This window comes from Gopherus flavomarginatus, chromosome 11, assembly GCF_025201925.1.
Source record: "Gopherus flavomarginatus isolate rGopFla2 chromosome 11, rGopFla2.mat.asm, whole genome shotgun sequence".
NCBI lineage: Eukaryota > Metazoa > Chordata > Testudines > Testudinidae > Gopherus > Gopherus flavomarginatus.
Window position 1 is genome coordinate 11,731,998 of NC_066627.1, and position 19,372 is coordinate 11,751,369.

Sequence of the window (19,372 nt, forward strand, 5' to 3'; positions counted from 1 at the left end):
AATCCCAATTTTCAATTAATTTCTAAACAATTTGTTTTTGCAAATTTTATATTCAGATTGAATTTTAATTTTGATTCTTTTTTTTTTCTTGAGGATCAACCAAAAAACTTTTAAAATACAAACATCTAGTTGTTTTCATCTACAGAGCTCAAAGTGATTTCAAAAGGAGGTTGCTATGAGCCTCAGTTCTGCATTTGTAAATGGCTCAGAGAAGTTGCGCACTGAAGGAACCAGGCATAGGACTAAGCTCTGCAGTCCTTGTCCCCTGCTCTCTCCATTAGGCCATGCTGCTTTCAATCTCATGCACCTCCCCAAATCGTATCCCTTTACTTTTTCATTATCTCTACATTTCAGTTTTGAAGAAACCTCATTTTTCTGCAGAGAAATATATTTTGCCAGAGAATGCTAGCCAACTTTTCAACATCTCCTTCTTAAACGATAGGGTCACGGTGCTGTGCACCATGCAGGAGGGCGGCTTTCTTTGTAGAGTACTGGCCATGGGTTCAATTTCTATACTGCCAAGGACACCTTCTGGGACCCCAGGTAACTCACTTCCTCTCTCAGTCTGGATTTTCAAAGGGAAATAATGGAGGTAAACACAGGGAATCCTGCTCAGGTTTTATTGGCATTTCCCTGAGATTTTTCTAATTTTTGCTTCCTAGCTCCACCTTGCTTCCGAGATAAAACCGTTCAAATCAGAGCAGCACAAAGCACCTGCCATAGGAGATGCCTGGTCAGGCAAAGCTAGCGTTGCAAAGATTGGTGGTAAAGGCTCAGTGAACTGTTGTCTTCCTAACTCACTTAGGTTCTAAAATCCAAGCCAATATCTGAACTTCCCCCAACACCCACTTCCTCTCTCCAATAACAATGTCAATTGCTACTTCTACATAGTAGATTTTGAACAACAAAAGTCATGACCTCAGCCTGTGTGCCGGTGATCTCAGAGCCGGTTGCCTCCAAACAGTTGAGGATGGTCTGGGGAAGTCACATCTCATAGCTGGTCATTGTTTTCCTGACTGGCTGGGGAAGGGGACCTGATTCCAAAGAGTAGACAGCCACAGAAATCTTCCCTTTATATCCCATCTGACCCATGCATCAAGAGTGGCTTTAGGATCAAAGATACACTGAAAGACCCTTGAGCTTTACTGAGCCAGATCAAGAGAGCTGCTGCTTTGGAGATGTGAGACTTCAGTCTCAAGGGGAATAACTAATAAGTTCCTGGAGTTTTTCATCTTGTTTATGTTTCTTTTTAGCCACTCAAACTGAACAGGCTTTAGAAATTTATCAAGTTGAGTGGGCTTGAACAACAGGGGCTGAACTGGATCATTGTCTGGACTCCAAACGGAGGAAATGTGAGGACTCATGGGTTCTATTCCTTGCTCTGAGATACAAAGCTGTTCTGTTGGTCAGAGCTGGAGAAAAGTAACCAGTACTTCTGGATTGCATGTCAGTTCTAGGGGTCACATTGGGTCTAGTGTCTCTGAGAGGGATCAGTTGTATTTCCTCATCCCTCTTGAACTCCTTTAACATATTTTGTTCAAGAGCTCTACGGAAGATAAGAATGAATTCTGGAGGAGATCTGAATGAATATCAGTCTGCAAAGTCAGTCTGATTATGAAGTCAGCAGCCAATGTCAGTGTTGCCAAACTTCAACACTGCAGCTCAAAATACTTCATCAATGGTAATTAACTCCACTTAAGCTGAGGAAAATACATAAGAAAAGGAGTCATAATGGCTAGAGACTGTATGGGAGAATAGTGGTCTTTCTCCATATTTGCTGAGAATGGCCTAAGATAATAGGAGAGTAATCGGAGAATGTTTTAGATGAAAATAAATAGATTTAGGAAGATTACTAAAGTTCGGACACCCATGGAACACACAGTGACAGTCCAAAGCTGGATGTAGACTCAGGGAAGGACCTGTTGATAACAAAATGTCTGCTAGTAGCCACATCTGTGATAGCCCATGTTTGGAGGACACATCCATTAGCATTAGCAGAATGAAGGAATAAAATACAGGGAATCCCTCCAGCAGAGAAAATGGCAGAGATTTCTAGGTCAGGGCAGAGTGCAGAATGCATAATTTCCACAATTAATAAACATTATGAGCAGAGTTTCACCCCCAATATATTTCTTAATATGTAATAAATGGATTATAAATGATATTTATTAGTACTCTGATGGAAAGATCATATGGAATAAAAAATTCACATATATATATATATATATATATATATATATATATATATATATATATAATCCAAAGCTAAATTATTATGTTGTTTTTTCTTCCCTGAAAACAAAATTCTGTTCCTCAGTTTCCTGATTGTCATTTTCATCTCGATATTTCTCAGTCTGTGGCTCATGGGGCTCAGTATAAAGGTGATTAAAGTGTAAATGACTGAAGCCAAGTTAACTAGAGGTAATTTCCAGAAGGGCCAAACATAGATGTAAAAGCAGGGTAGGAATTGTGAACACGGACCTGGGATGTGGGATCCTCAGATGGACTGATCCTTGGTTTCCCTTCCATAACCTGTGTCTTCACCTTAACTAACATGGTGGTGTACTATGTTGTCAGATGCTACCGATGTGGTGCTCTGCTCTGTTCAATGTTGATATCCATCGGCTGCGTGCCTGTGTTCCCTCTGTGTGTTGCCCCAGCTCTGCACACAGAGCTGACATAACAGACCCCAAGAGAACCCCCAATGACCATAGACTCTAGTAAGATACAAAGGCACATTGGCCAGGTTTATTGTAGAAGAGAAACACAGTCTCCAGCTGCCTGGCAAACAAAGTCCAAGGTGCTGCTAAGGTGCAGCTAGCCAGTACATATGTGCAGGGCTGGTGCAAGGATGTTTCGTGCCGTACGAGAAACTTCCATCTTGCACCCTCCCCCCCGCCCCTGCCCTGAGGACCCCCCCACGGCAGCTCCCCCCCTGCCCTGAGGTGCCATTCCTGTGGTAGTTCTCCCCTTCCTCCCTAAGGCGCCCCCCTTGCAGCACCTCCTCACCCCCCACCCTCCGCCCTGAGGCACCCCTCCCGCCCCAGCTCACCCCTGCTTCACGCACAAGCACCCCGAGCATGCTGTCACTGCTTCACTTCTCCCACCTCCCAGGCTTGCGGCACCTGAGCTGATTGGCGCTGCAACCCCGGGAGGTGGGAGAAGTGAAGCAGCTCACCCCTGCCCCGCCTCCTCCCTGAGTGCGTCGTCTCTGCTTCATGTCTCCCATCTTCCAGGTTTGCAGTGCCAATCAGCTTAGGTGCCTCAAGCCTGGAAATTGGGAGAAGTGAAGCGGCCACGGTGTGCTCGGGGAGGAGGCGGAGCAGGGGTGAGCTAGGATGAGGTGTTCCCCTGTGTGCTGCTCCCCCCTTACTTGCTGCAGGCAGCCCTGCCCACGCCCCCCTGCCCCAGCTCCCTCTGCCTGAATGCTGGAGGCAACTGGAGTAGCCAAAGATCCGGCCACTGTGGTCGCTGCAGAAGAAAATGGCACCCCCCAAATGCCAGCACCCTAGACGACTGCCTAGGTCGCCCAAATGGTTGCACCAGCCCTGCATATGTGCTCCCTGGCAATGGACTCAGCTCAGTCAGTGGTGGGACTTTCCACTGTCCCCTAGGCTGGACAAAGACACCCCCCCAGGAATGCATTCTTATACACAGTGTGACAGACCCAAACTAGTGGGGTACAGGAGTCTGGTAGAGGGCAAATATACTGGTCACTGGCAGAGCAGTTTTCTGTTCCCTGAGTGACCAGAGCAGGGGCTGCACTAGAGTAATCAGGAACCTGCTAGAACCAATTAAGGCAGACAGGCTGATTAGATCACCTGCAGCCAATCAAGGCAGGCTAATCAGGGCACCTGGGTTTAAAAAGGAGCTCACTCCAGTCAGGCGAGGGGGAGCCAGAGGACAGGGAGTGTACGTGAGGAGCTGGGAGCAAGAGGTGCAAGGAGCTGAGAGTGAGAGAGTGTGCTGCTGGAGGACTAAGGAGTACAAGCGTTATCAGACACCAGGAGGAAGGTCCTGTGGTGAGGATAAAGAAGGTGTTTGGAGGAGGCCATGGGGAAGTAGCCCAGGGAGTTGTAGCTGTCATACAGCTGTTACAGGAGGTACTATAGACAGCTGCAATCCACAGGGCCCTGGGCTGGAACCCAGAGTAAAGGGCGGGCCCGGGTTCCCCACAAACCTCCTAACTCCTGATCAGACACAGGAGGAGTTGACCCAGATTGTGGGGAAGATCACCAAGGTGAGCAAATCTGCCAATAAGCACAAGACCTACCAAGGTAGAGGAGGAACTTTGTCACAACAGGTACAAACAAGTTACACATCACTCCTGACGTATTGAGATGCAACCCTTCTAACTAGTGTGAAAGTAGAATGAATTATATTGTAAAAATAAGAATGGATTAAAGAAATGTTGTATGTACCTTTAAGCAGAAATAAGAAATGTTGAAATACAGTTGCTAGGAAAAGAAACATTAGGCATAAACAAGGGTGCTAATGGCGAGACATTAACCGAAGATCGGTTATAGTTAGTAAGGAAATAAGATATGCATGCCTAGCTCAGGTAAACTTATCAGATTCTGCTTCCTTTGTTATCTTGTTAAGTGCTCACCCTTTTATCTGTATAAATAAGATAGTTTGTGTCTTGCATGGTGCTCACATTATCTGGGTGTTATTAGCAGAGCACTGTGCTAATAAAACAGAGTGGTCTGACAAACTGTGAGTCCTGAGTCTAACTTTGACACTAGCAAGGTACAACCCCTCTACACATTAAGGTGTCACCTCTCACCTTGTACAAGTTGGTTCCAACAAAACAACTCTATCCATCATATTACCCTTTTGGCCCTGTCAATGGGATGGGTCAGCTTGTTCCTTGTTATTTGTGTGGAGTGTACAAGTTTGCCAATGTTCTGATATCTGGTGTCCAGTACCTTTTAGGTATGTCTCTTTTTGCAGCATCAGCCCTTCCCTTGCCAGATTCTGTGAGCAAGACCTGCCTCTGGCTCACAGCTTAACTTCCCTCTATGTTAGCAAGGTCTTGACCATTACCTTAGTTCAGGCCTTAGGCCTCAAACCAGGCCTTTGATACCAAGGTTTATATCTCGGGGCCTCCTCTTACTACAGGACCAGGAGAATGAAGATGATAATTAGGAGCACCCCACTGTTGGAGAACATTGACAGCTAGACCAGGTGGATTTGGTGCAGACCAGTCTGATGACTTTTGGGATATGGTAGTATGAATTATCCAGGATGCACATGTAGCAAAGTAATACTCAATATCATTCAGATCAAAGACTATATACTGCAATTCATAGGGGAAACTCACTGTCTTTCATGATGACACCAGATTGTCAGTTGGCAAGAAAAAGAGAGTGAAGCGTCCTTATAGCACTTTGCTCAGATCAAACACAGGACATGCTGTTACCCTTCAGCCTCTGGCTTCAGTGACCCCTGTGTGACACTGGCAGGCCAGACGCCAGCACTTCCCCAGGCTGCAGACATTAGCTCAGAACTCGCAACCTCATAGCTGGAGACCAGATCACGTGACCTGTGTGCTAGTTTTGCTCAAAATAGATATTAGTCTTATAAGACTATATCTAGTGTATAGACTCTCTGAAATTCTTGTATATTGCTGCCTGCATTAATCTCACTGATAATGTCTATATCCCATGTTATAAGATAATATTTAAGTGTTTGCTCTTGTGAAAGTAGAATGAATTATATAGTAAGAATAGAAAGGATTAAAGAAATGTCGTCTGTACCTTTAAGCAAAGTTGTTGGAATGTTGCAACCAGGCGTCAGGAATACAGACATTAACATAGAACAATTGCACCGTTTAAGGGCAATTGGTGAATCATTAGCCTTAGATCGATAACAGTTAGTAAGGAAATAGGATATGCATGCTGTGCCCCAGGTGAATTTTACTGTTTTGATTTCTTTGTCCCTTTGTCTAATTCCCGCTCTTTTATCTGTATAAATAAGACTGTTTGGGCCTTGGATGGCCACTCACATATTCTGAATGTTATTGGCAGAGCGCTGCGCTAATAAACAGAGTGGTCTGACAAATTGTGAGTCCAGATTCTAACTTTGACACTCTGTAACTATAAAGGTGATCGCTCTGAAACTGTAAACCCGCACATTCAGGAGACAAATATAAGCAAGGGTGAAATACTAGTTTGTCAGCGGGGATGTTATCTCCTGACCAACAGAAGAAGATCCACAGACACCAGAAGAACCATTGTTGAATGTCAGAGGACAAAAGAGTTTGTTGAGTTCTCCAGCCACCACCATGAAGAGGAGATGTGCACGTGAAGTTGTTCCATCATTTTGAAATCTGGGGGAAGGGAATAAAAATCCCTGACAAGAAGAAACTGTGTCTTTTGGTCTTTTTGAACTTTGAAGGTCCAGAGAATTTGAACTGAAGCCAGAGATTCCCAACGGCTGCCTCTTGGGTGTGTTCTGAAAGACACTTTGAAGTGACCTATCACTATAGCTCTGTAACACTTAGGATATAGATGGTAACTCATTGGTGTGTATGTGGTCACTTACTTTAACCTGTAAATAACTCTCTGATTCCTTTTTTCCCAGTTAATAAACCTTTAGGTAGTTTATTGAAGGACTGGCTACAGGTGTTCTCTTTGGTGAAAGATCTAGGGTACCAGTTGCTCTGCGGTAAGAGATTGGTCTCTTGGGACTGGAAGCAAACTGAATATGTGTGATTTTTGGTGTAAGTGACCTTTCATCATGAATTCCAGTTTGGATGGAAAGATAGACTGAAGAGCCTAAGGGGATTCTCTGTGACTCCATGTTAAGACTTGTATAGTGATCCAGGAGTTCACATTTGTTACTGGCTTGATGAAATCTAATTATAGAACCCACCACAAGTTTGGGGGTGTCTACCCTTTTTTTGGCAGTCTGCCTTGAGGTAGGCATACATAATCATGAGCCACTCCAGACAAGGTGACACCTTGTACAACCAGGTCTCTTTCCAAAATTGCCTTTGGCAACTCCTGTGCAGCCCCCTCCCCTTCATACCTTGCCCTTTGTGAGACCGATGGAGCTCCTTTCCCTTCTCTTCCTGTCCTCTGACTTCTGTTGAATACACTTCTTTATATATATTATATTAGACAATCCAGGAAGTTTATGGAGAGTGTTTGGGACACAGGGGCGGCTCCAGGCAAAAGTATGCCAAGCGTGTGCCTAGGGCGGCAAGCCACGGGGGGAGCTCTGCTGGTCTCCGCAAGGGCAGCAAGCAGGTTGCCTTCGGTGGCATGCCTGCAGAGGGTCCGCTGGTCTTGCGGCTTCTGTGGATGTCCCGCAAGCAGGCTGCCAAATCTGCCGGACCAGGGACCTCCTGCAGGCAAGCTGCCGAATCCGCAGGACCGGGGACCTCCAGCAAAGCAAGCCGCTGAAGACAGCCTGCCTGCTGTGCTTGGGGCGGCAAAATACCTAGAGCCGCCCCTGTGGGGACAACTTCCTGGTACAAGTGCTGGAGGAATCGACAAGGGGCCGTGCTCCTCTTGACCTGCTGCTTACAAACAGGGAAGAATTGATAGGGGAAGTAGAAGGAGGTGGCAACCTAGTCAGCAGCGATCATGTGATTGTTGAATTCAGGATCCTGAAAAAAGGAAGAAAGGACAGTAGCAAAACCTGAACCCTAGAATTCAGAAAAAAAAACTTGGATTCCCTTAGGAACTGATGGGCAGGATCCCCTGGGAGGCTAATATGAGGGGTCAAGGAGTCCTGGAGAGCTGGCTGTATTTTAAAGAAGCCTCATTGAGGGTGCAGGAACAAACTATCCCAAAGTGCAGAAAGAAGAGCAAATATGGCAGGCCACCTGCTTGGCTTAACAGTGAAATCTTCAGTGAGCTTAAACTCAAAAAGGAAGCTTACAAGAAGTGGAAATTTGGACAGATGACTAGGGGGGAGTATAAAAATATTTCTAGCACATTCAGGGGTGTAATCAGGAAGGCCAAGGCACACTTGGAGTTGCAGCTAGCAAGGGATGTGAAGGGTAACAAGAAGGATTTTTACCGGTAGCTAGCAACAAGAAGAAGATCAGTGAAAATGTGGGGCCCCTGACTGAACAAGGGAGGCAACCTAGCGAGAGAGGATGCGGAAAAAGCTAATGTACTCAATGCTTTCTTTGCCTCTGTCTTCACGAACAAGATCAGCTCCCAGACTACTCTGCTGGGCAGCGCAGTATGGAGAGGAGGTGACCACTATAAGAAGTGTATGAATAAAATCTTTACAAAGAGATAAGGATTCTCCTAAGTGTGAATTTTTCAGCTGTGCATATCAGGGTTCCCAAATGAATACTAATTTTAATAATACTGCGCCTGATCTTGGGACAAGAACCTAGCAAACTTTGGAATCTTAATTGAGAATTCTTAAGTAATCAATATCATGAATATACAATCCAGAGATCAGGCAATATTTCCCATACCGTGGACTATAAGGCAGCTAGAAAGCTGACTAGATTGTCAGTCTCAACAGGTAGACATCAACGGCTCGATGTCTAGTTGGCATCCAGTATCAAGCGGAGTTCCCCAGGGGTCGGTCCTGAGGCCAGTTTTGTTCAACATTTTTATTAATGACCTGGCTGATGGGATTAATTGCATCTTCAGCAAGTTCTCAAATGACACTAAGATGGGGGAAAGGTAGAAATGATGGAGGATACGAATAGGGTCCAGAGTGTCCAGAGGTTGGTAACCTTTCAGAAGTGGTGTGCCGAGTCTTCATTTATTCACTCTAATTTAAGATTTCGCATGCCAGTGATACATTTTAACATTTTTAGGTCTCTTTCTAGAAGTCTATAATATATAACTAAACTAATGTTGTATGCAAAGTAGATAAGGGTTTTAAAATGTTTAAGAAACTTCATTTAAAATTAAATTAAAATGCAGAGCCCTCCCGACCGGTGGCCAGGACCCTGGCAGTGTGAGTGCCACTGAAAATCAGCTCACGTGCCACCTTTGGCACACGTGCCATAGGTTGCCTACCCCTATCCTAGACAAATTGGAAGATTGGGCCAAAAGAAATCTGATGAGGTTCAACAGGGACAAATGCAGAGTTCTGCACTTAGGAAGGAAGAATCCCATGCACCGCTACAGGCTGGTGACCAACTGGCTAAGCAGCAGTTCTGCAGAAAAGGACCTGGGGCTTACAGTGGACAAGAAGCTGGATATGAATCAGCAGTGAGCCCCGGTTGCCAAGAAGGCCAATGGCTTATTGGGCTGTATTAGTAGGAGCATTTCCAGCAGATCGAGGGAAGTGATTATTCCCCTCTATTTGACATTGAGGAGGCCTCATTCGGATTATTGTGTCTAGTTTTGATGCCTCCATCATAGAAGGGATGTGGACAAATTGGAGAGAGTCCAGCAGAGGGCAACAAAAATGATTAGGGGGCTGGAGCATGACTTACAAGAAGAGGCTGAGGGAACTGGCTTTGTTTAGTCTGCAGAAGAGAAGAGTGAGGGGGGATTTGATAGAAGATTTCAACTACCTAAAGGAGGGTTCCAAAGAGGATGGAACTAGGCCGTTCTCAGTGGTGACAGATGATAGAACATGAAACAATGGTCTCAAGTTGCAGTATGGGAAGTCTGGGTTGGATATTAGAAAATACTATTTCACTAGAAAGGTGGTGAAGCACTGGAATGGGTTACCTAGGGAGGTGGTGGAATCTCCATCCTTAGAGATTTTTAAGGCCTGGCTTGACAAAGCCCTGGCTGGGATAATTTAGTTGGTGTTGGTCTTGTTTTGAGCAGTAGATTGGACTAGATGACCTCCTGAGGTCTTTTCAAATCCTAATATTCTATGCTTCTGTTATAAAATTCTTGACTTAATTCATTATATACAGGAGTAATTGATTTGACATTTGTTGACAGGTTTTATGGGTTTTTTTTTTAATGATATAAAGTAATAGCATGCAACTATTCCCTCAATTCAGTATTTATCTAAGAGATCTTACAGGAGTCAGTCTACTTATAATTCATTTTTGGATATGAAGATCCACTTCTTTTGCATAGGGAGTGTAGATCTATTCAGGAAGAAGTGCTCATTTTCATCTAAATATTTTCCAGTGTGGAACAGCCTCTTTTGTACTTAAATATAAAAAATATAGAACTTTTAGGGAAATAAAATATGAATTGCAATAATTGAAAATTTACAAAAATATTTAAAAATATTTGAAAAGAACTATGTTTCCTTTTATCTCAATTTCCACCCTTTCTTTCTTTCTTTCTTTCTTTCTTTCTTTCTTTCTTTCTTTCTTTCTTAGAAAAACAGGAATAAATATAGAAAAAATTAAAACAAAATAAATTTAGGGACATTATATGCTCTTTTTCCATGAAAATAAAAATATGGAATATATATGAAAGTATTTTTACTGTTTATATATTAACAGTGAAAAAGACACTAAAATGTAACACAAAATTTCTCCTCCTTTCTTTATAATGTCACATTTATATCAGGATTAACAGAAAAGGCCACCAAAGACAAGTTCACTTTAAATTAGAGATAGAAATACACATACCATGTAAAAAATAAAACTAATTCCTTGTGAAAGGAAGAACTAAATATAATTCACCATTCTGATGAGAAGTCATATAGTATAAAAGAATAAGCCATAAAGGAAACTAATATTCCTAGTTATGTACATCAGAAAGAAAAATACCAGAGATGGAAAGGAATTATTTAAATTACGTGCCATCATTGACACAAGAATAAATGTATATAAACAGGCCATCAACAAGTTTAGGCTTGAAATTAATTGACGATATCTGACCATCAGAAAGTGAAGTTCTAAAACAGTCTTCCCAGGGCAGCAGTGGGGGCTAAAAATTGAGGCTTCAAGACTGAACTTGATATGTTTACTTAGGGGATGATATGATGACACTTTATTTGACTGGGAAAGGAGAGAAACCAAGACAGTTTCTGGGTCTGATAGCAGTTTGGTGTTAGCCTTAAGCTCACAGGGTCTGGGAAAGAAGAGCTCTGTGTGTCTTGAAAGCTAATCTGTCTCACCAACTGAAGTTGGTCCAATAAAAGATATTACCTCACCCAACCTGTCTCTCTAATATTCTGGGTCTAACATAGCTACAACAGCACTGCATACAGCTTTTACATAGTCATTCAGTTTAAAATAATAAAAAGACAACTACCGGAGGCTCTCTGTCGCCCAACACATCATCAGTAATACAACAATATTCCAACAGTTTAATCATTTTAGGAGGAACTTAGGCATGCCCTTTTATCATTCTATGAGGCAAATCTTTAGTTTACTCAGAAAACCACATCAAAGAGATGACATATGGGCACTCTCAAGAGAGGATAAAGATAGGAAATCCTGTCTAATCAAGCACTCACTATATCACCAGGCCTCCCCACCTCCAAACCCAACTGGAACAGAGATACAAATAAAAATAACAAAGTACTATGGAAATATAAACTAAAAATCTGACAAACAAATAAAAACACAATGAAAAAATGTTTTGATACCTCAATGAGAGTTTTTATAATAATAATAATAAGAAGAAGAGTCATGGACCCCACTAGAGACTTTGCTATGGCTACTGATTTTATTTGCAGGGTCCCCAGGTAGTGTGGAGATGGGTAGCGGTACATCACAGATTGATTAGATAGATAGATTCAAATCTTAATTACATTGATATATGTACAATATCTGTGTAATAATTACATTTTTTCTTGAGATATGTTTGGATTTTTACTAGTGTAAATTACACAATGAATACTGTCATCAGATGATTATATTTATAAAGGAACAGAGAATGAAATTGCTAACAAAGGAGAAACATGGACATTTCATTCTTGCTGAATAACTTCCAACTTATCAGCTTACTCAGTGCTGCTTTCGCTTCCTTGTTCCTCGTGCTGCAAATGATGGGATTCATTTGGAGACAACAGGGAATAGATAACACCCACCATGAGATCCAGACTTAAGGTTGAGCTGGAGGTGAAGGTTGAGCTGGAGGTGGGCAGAAGTGGAAGTGAAAAGTAACAAGGAGATCACAGTGAGGTGAGGCAGGCAGGTGGAGAAGGCTTTATGCCAGCCCTGCTCAGAAGGGATTCTCAGCACTCTGGTGAAGATCTGAACATATGTCACAGTTATGAAAATGAAGCAGCATGAGATTGTGGCTACATCAAAGATGAGAGCCCCAACTTCACTGAAGTACAAGTTGGAGCAGGCGAGCTTGAGGAGCTGGGGGATGTCACAGAAGAACTGATCTATCGCATTGCCTCCACAGAAGGATATTGCAAACGTGTTCCCGGTGTGCAGGGCAGAGTAGAGAATCCCATTGATCCAGGCACTGGCTGCCATTTGGACACAAGCTCTCCTGTTCATCACCCTCTTATAGTGCAGCAATTGGCAGATGGAGACGTATTGGTCATATGCCATGACTGTGAGAAGGCAAAACTTGCTGAAGCAAAGAATATGAAAAAAATAAAAATAAAAATAAAATAAAATAGAAGATTTGGGCAATGCATCCAGAATAAGAAATCACCCTGGTATTCATGAGGTAATTGGCCATGGATTTGGGGATGGTGACAGAGATGGAACCACGGTCCAGGATGGACAGATTCACCAGGAAGAAGTACATGGGGGTGTGAAGATGGTGATCCAGGGCTAAGGCTGTGGTGATGAGAAGATTCTCCAGCAGAACTGCCAGGTAAATCACCAGGAACACCACAAAGTGCAAAATCTGCGGCTCCCGAACACCAGAGAATCCCAGGAGAAGGAACTGGTCACGGTGGTTTGGCTGGACATTTTCTTCCTCAGCACGTTGTGTGATGGTTGTGGAGGGAATGAAAAGGGTTATGGTCAAGATTACAGCAACAGAGGAAATGGTCCTGTTTTCCCTCTCCCTAATAGCTCATTGCATGACTGTCATAGGTGCCCAGCACTTGTCACTTATAATGACTAAGAGACATTTACTAATAAAGAAAAAATGTTTCCCCCAAAACTCCTTTTATGCCATACCTGTTCAAATAGATACATTTATAACAGAATAAAAATTAATAAATAATGGGAAAAGAACCTCTGAATGGGAAAGAACAGTCATTTCTATTTCAAAAGCCCATACACCAACCGTGTCTCTCACAGGTCAGTGTGTGTGCAAGCTGTGATTTCCTGTATTCTCTCGCAGGGTGGAGGCTGAGCTGGAGGAACATAAGAATGGCCCTGCTGGGTCAGACCAAAGGTCCATCTAGCCCAGTATCCTGTCTATCAACAGCGGCCAGTGCTAGGTGCTCCAGAGGGAATGAACAGAACAGGGAATCATCGAGTCATCCATCCTCTGTCGCCCAACTTCTTGCAAACAGAGGCTAGGGACACCATTCCTACCCACCCTGGCTAATAGCCATTGGCAGACCAATCCTCTATGAATTTATCTAGTTCTTTTTTAACCATGTACAACAGCCCCTGATGCCATGTGGAATGTATGTGGGGCTGTGTAGGGGGGTCCTAGAATTCACTTCTCTACAGGCTGCAGCAGGAGGCGAGCAAAGGACTATTGAAACTCAAGGTCAACAAGAGTCTGCATCATGACTGTTTGCTGCTTGAGAAGCACTACCATCTCCTGCTGCATGTCCCTATCCTTTTTTCAGTACCTTTCTCCTTTCCACTCTTTCCCTGGCCATGCTGTCTGTGATCCTCCAAGCCCTGTGCTCAGCATTCAAGGCTACAGAGGCTTACAGGGTCTCCTGTAACGTGTTATCTTGCATCCTCTTCCTTTTCCTCCTTATCTGGCTGAGCCACTCCACTGGTGTGAATGGAGAGGCCCTCAAGGCCACATTGCCAGCTGCAAAAGGTACAGTGCACAGAGGTACTATTGTGTGAGTGTAATCATGAGATAAATGGAAACTTCCTATACTGAATTATCTCCCCTTGATCCACACAAGGTTCAAGCATTACATTCTGTTATCCTTGGGATTCATAAACCATGGCAGTAATTTCAGCCAGGGAGAGGATGGCCCTGGGGTGAGGGAAGGAATTGGGAAAATAAGGGCGGATATCTCACAGGCCTCAGTATATGCACTTAAGGCAATTGAACTGAATGCTGGCACTGTTTTCAACAGGCACTAAGGATTTTGGCAGATGTCTCACTTCTGAAAGCAATGGAGGCTAAAAGGGAACAGCTCCTGCAGGCATCTGGCTATAGACCAGGGCCATATGCTGCTAGCCTATGTACTTCAATAGTGCTTGCTAAAGTAATCGCTCAGTGTTAGAACATCTAAGGGCCAGATTTTTAATGGCATTTAGGTGTCTAGGAGGATTTTCAAAAGCCTTTAGGCACTTAATTCCCACTGACATCAAAGGGTGTTTTGAAGATCCCATTAAGGGCCTAAATACCTTAAAAAACAGACAGTGATTCCTTCTGTGAATCTAGCCCTGGATCTCTGAAATCCCCTAAGAGGCTTTGCTGAGTGGGAGAAGATTGCCCAGCTGCCACCTTCACTTCTATATATACTACTGAAAAATATCCAACTTCAAAACCTTGGGCAAATCATCTGGCCACTTAGGACTAGGGCAATGCAAAGAAAACTAGGATACAAGGGGACAAGACAGAAATCTCCATGCATTAATTCTGGAATATTCAAAGAGGTGTAAGGGAGATAGGTGTCTGCCCTTGTGCAGTCAGTGGGAGATGGGCACCTAATTCCATGAAGAAACTCTGAATGTCCTAGTCACAGCTCAAAGCCTGGAGCAAGAGTTCACTGTATCATTTGTGCCACATTCTGCAGCACTCACAGCCCCTTGTTTCTGCTCTAATTGCACAGGATGTGGCAGAGTAGGTTACAGGTCTCTCCTCAGGCCCAAGCCCATCCCTGGTACCTCAACATGGAGCTTAGTGAATTTGTGCCCAGGATTAATTTGGCCCATTCTCAGGGGCTTGTTTTCTACTCATTCTTCTGCTAATGCCCACTGGGGATAATCACAGCTCTGTGTCCCTCATGGGGGTTTCCTGCGGAATTCCCCACTCAGTCTGATTACTTTGGCTGCTATCAGTATCTGAATCCCTGGGCTGAAGATATGTTCCTTGCACATGATGCAGAATCTTAACACTGTGGGAGGGCCTGGGAATAGACTGTGACTCAACAAGGAGTCTTTAGTGAGCAGGACAGTCTCTGGCCTTAGCCCCCCACTGGACATTTGAAAGGACTGGAGGATATAGTTCACATCTATTTCCATGTGAATTCTAGAGACATTTTACCACAGGAGGGAACAGGTTGGCTGGGGAAACAAGAGATGAAGCAGCTGCTTTCACGTCTAAGTCCCCTGTTTACACCAATCCCCACTGAACAGTGGCCAAGGGGTTGATCCACAAAAGGATTTAGGTGTCTAAGTCCAAAATTAACATCTTGAAAACCTCTTCTGAGCTGTTGATTAAAGTGGTAGGCACCTACATTTCCTTGCATGAAGTCCCTAATGGTCTCAGACTGTGGTGGTTTGCAGATGGTGACTTATCAGTTGTATAAATCCAAAGTTTGCTCCATTAAGCAACTTTGGAAATCATAGATTTAATGTCTCTGAAGTTCAAGTAAGGCCAGGCCTTAGAACGTAACAAGGTAGACGCAAGGCCAGGATTACAAAGGGGTTTAGGCACCTTACTATTCTAATAGGTTCCCAGTGCTATTTACAAAAGCACCTAAGCAGGTTGTGCACCTAACTCCCATTGAAAGTCTATGGGATTTAGACTTTTGCCTCACTTAGGAGTTTTGATAAATCCCACTAGGCGCTTGGCTTTATCTGTAGGTTCCTAAAACCCTTTGCGGCTCTATCCAATAGATTACACAGAAGCTAGGCTGCGATCAGGAAACTCTGGGGGAGATTCTAGGAACTGTGCTGTGCTGGAATTAAATTACAGGATAAGAATGGTACATTTTGGATTTAAAATTGATGAATTCATGAACTTTTGTCTCTGAATCTCTGGTTCTGAGCTGTTCAGGGCTCCAGGGAATGAGTCCCTCTAGCTCTTACAAATTAGACATGGATAAATCACCTTCCTGCAGTGTTGCTTGTCTAATGCCGGTGACGATCAAAGCCGGCTACACACAGCTCACCTGCAGAGCGCAAGAGTCAGTTCTGTCTCAAAAGCCATGTCTATTCTACGAGGGCTATAACAGCATAGCTACAGCATGGTAGATGTGCCAGAGGAACCCTGTAGAGTAGCCACAGCCTGCAGTGATGGAAAGGGTGATTATGTAGGAATATCACCTCCCTGAGTTATGGGAGTTGGATCTTCACGCATATTTTTTCCATTGATTTTGCTCCATCTACATCAGGAGTGAAAGCAGAATAGCTACACCACTCTGGGGTGTGAATGTATAGCCTTGAGTGGTATAACTATGTTGATCTAAGTTTTAAGTGTTGAGCAGGTAAGAGTGAGGGGTTGAAAGGATTCTTAGGCAGTTGTGCCTTTGCCATCAAGACATCACAGTGGTGAGGGAAATGAGATAGATAGATAGATAGATAGATAGATAGATAGATAGATAGATAGATAGATAGATGATATTGACCAAAGAATCCAGGCAGTGGATGACAGAATGCGTCGCAATTTGGGAAAAAGTCTACAAATTCCAACACAGTAAGCTTGCTACTTCAGTTAAATATTGCTGGGAATTAATATAGAGGGGAAATTTAAGAACATAAATATGAATTGTAATCTGAACTCTTTTAAGATTTTTACTATCAGTTTAATCAAATGCCTGGTCAGAATTTTTCTCCCTTCTGGAAACAAACAAAAAAAATATTTTTTTTAGCCAGTTGTGGACAATTAAACTTTTTCAGCTGAAAGCTGAAAATTTTAAGATGAAAAACATATTTTTACTAGTAAACACACGTTCTTTAGGTGAAAAAAGCCAAATTTCCATAAAAAATATCAACAGACAATTTGCAATGAGCCTTAAACTTTAAAGAAGTTCTGTGGACATTGATATTGCCTAATTTCAAATGACTTCATTCTGTTGCAACCATGTTTGCGTTTTTGTTTCAAAGTGTAACAGCAATAGACCCTGGGTGTTGGTGGGCAGGATTGAATTTAGGATATCTGGAGCTAACTCCACGAGCTAAAGGCCACAACCCCCTTAGCTAAGGCTGTAGAGCAGACTTCTTAAGCTCTAAGATGGTCTCAGTTACTTTTGTAACCCACACCCAGGAGGACTGTGGGTTACAAAAGTGGTAATTACACACAGATGAAAATTAAAAGGGGAAAAAAAGGCACAGAAAGGTCAAAGTGACTGGCCCAAGGTCAGAGAGCAGGCCAGTGACAGAGCCAAACATAGAACCTAAGTGTACTGATGGCCAACGAGCCACACAGCACAGACCTAAATTCACAGAAGTGAACACCACCACCCAGGAGCTACCGATTCTCCAAGATCGTCATGCCATGCTGATGGAAGCACAGCTGGTGTTCGGTACTTAAATCAGTTTTTAATTGAGCAGCAGGCCATTGACGTGCTACTGTGGTGGAATCATAACATACAAGCTGACATTTTGGATGTGGGGTGAGTCTATGGAGTGTAGCCTCAGAGAGTGAAAATGAGGCTATGTTGGCATATTTTAGTACTTCAGTTTCATGCCCAAGTTGTCAGCTGGCTATTTCTCAGAATAGAGGGACCATTGTTAGCAGCTTTGGGTTTAGGTTGTAATTTGTTCCAGCCTTTATACTACATTTCATCAAGCCAACTCTTGGGTCAGATCCTTCGATGGTGAAAAATAACCAAGCAACAGTGGGAGAAATGCCAATTTACACTGGTAAGATAATGCACTTGACAAATGGTCTGATTGTCAGGGGACAGGAGTATTCACCATGCCTGGTCATGGAACTGATGATTGCAGTGCTCCTGTGACAGTCACATCATTAGATATTTTTAAAGAATATCTTCAGCAGTTGAATATAGCTATAATGAAACACAGAATAAATAATGACCATAGTCTTTATTCTTCCCTGCACAGGCAAGGCACAATGAACTGAGGAAGAATATGTCCAACCAAACCACAGTGACCGAGTTCCTTCTCCTGGGATTCTCTGATGTCCGAGAGCTGCAGATTTTACATGTTGTGGTGTTTCTGGTGATTTACCTGGCAACCTTAATTGGGAAACTTCTCATCATCACAGCTGTAGCTCTTGACCCCCATCTTCACACTCTCATGTATTTTTTCCTGATTAATATGTCTATCCTAGACCTTGGATCCATCTCTGCCATTGTCCCCAAATCCATGGCCAACTCCTTATTGAACACTAGGTCAATTTCCTATGCTGGATGCATTGCCCAAGTCTTTCTCTTTGTCTTCTTTGCAGCAGCCAATATCACTTTACTCATTGTCATGGCGTACGACCGATACATTGCCATCTGCCAACCACTGGACTATGACAGAGTGATGAACAGGGATGCTTGTGTCCAAATGGCAGCCAGTGCCTGGATTACTGGTATTATCTACTCTGCCTTGCACACTGGGAACATCTTCAGGTTACCATTCTACCAGTTGAATGTCATCAACCAGTTCTTCTGTGAAATCCCCCAGCTACTCAAACTCACTTGCTCTGATTCACACCTCAGTGAAGTTGGCATTCTTGGCTTTAGTGCATGCTTGATATTAAGCTGCTTTGCTTTAATAATTGTGTCATATGTTCACATCTTCATGACAGTGCTGAGAATCCCCTCTGAGCAGGGCTGACATAAAGCCGTCTCCACCTGTCTCTCTCACCTCACTGTGGTCTCCTTGTTGTTTTGCACTGGCATCTTTGCCTACCTGAAGCTGCCTACCTCTAGCTCAGCATGAGGATGGATCTCGTGATGGCTGTTCTGTATTCTGTAGTGCCTCCAACAATGAATCCAGTCATCTACAGCCTGAGGAACAAGGAGATCAAAGCTGCCCTGAGGAGGCTGAATGTGCAGACATTATTTACCAGGAACAATATGTTTGTCTTTCTCCCATAACTGTCATTTTATTGTGTTTCATTATAGCTACATTTAACAGATAAAAATATTCTTTCCATGGGAAAATCACCTGCAATGTGTTTATGTAGTGGTTAAAGTACAGATGAATTCCATTGAAGTCAGTGGAGTTACTGTAGAATTAACCAGTGTAAATGAGGTCGGAACCTATCTATTAATCCATCTTAAGGATTTATATGGCTACCATCACTACATTGTCAGAGCACCATACACAGTAAATTAGTAGCTACTGCAAAGTCATTAGTCAACTTCATTTACTCTCTGGCGCATCTCTTCTTTTTTGAGGGGGAGGGGTAATATTTATGTTTGGGATAAGAGATGTTTTATTTGCTTGATTGCCTCTGTTTCTTGTTTTGTTTTGCTGGTTGGTCTGTTTTCTGTGAATTGCAGAGAG

The 19,372-nt window shown here is 43.2% G+C and overlaps 1 protein-coding gene and 1 pseudogene across 1 annotated transcript; one reads left to right on the plus strand and one right to left on the minus strand.

Annotated features, from left to right (window-relative positions):
* Positions 1–11,853: 11,853 nt before the first annotated feature.
* On the minus strand, positions 11,854–12,617 carry LOC127031833 (olfactory receptor 14A16-like; annotated as a pseudogene).
* A 5,384-nt stretch (positions 12,618–18,001) lies between these two features.
* LOC127031291 (olfactory receptor 14I1-like) lies at positions 18,002–18,697 on the plus strand. The gene has a single exon (XM_050918041.1). It carries the CDS (start codon positions 18,002–18,004, stop codon positions 18,695–18,697), a length of 696 nt encoding a protein of 231 aa, XP_050773998.1.
* The last annotated feature ends 675 nt before the right edge of the window (positions 18,698–19,372 follow it).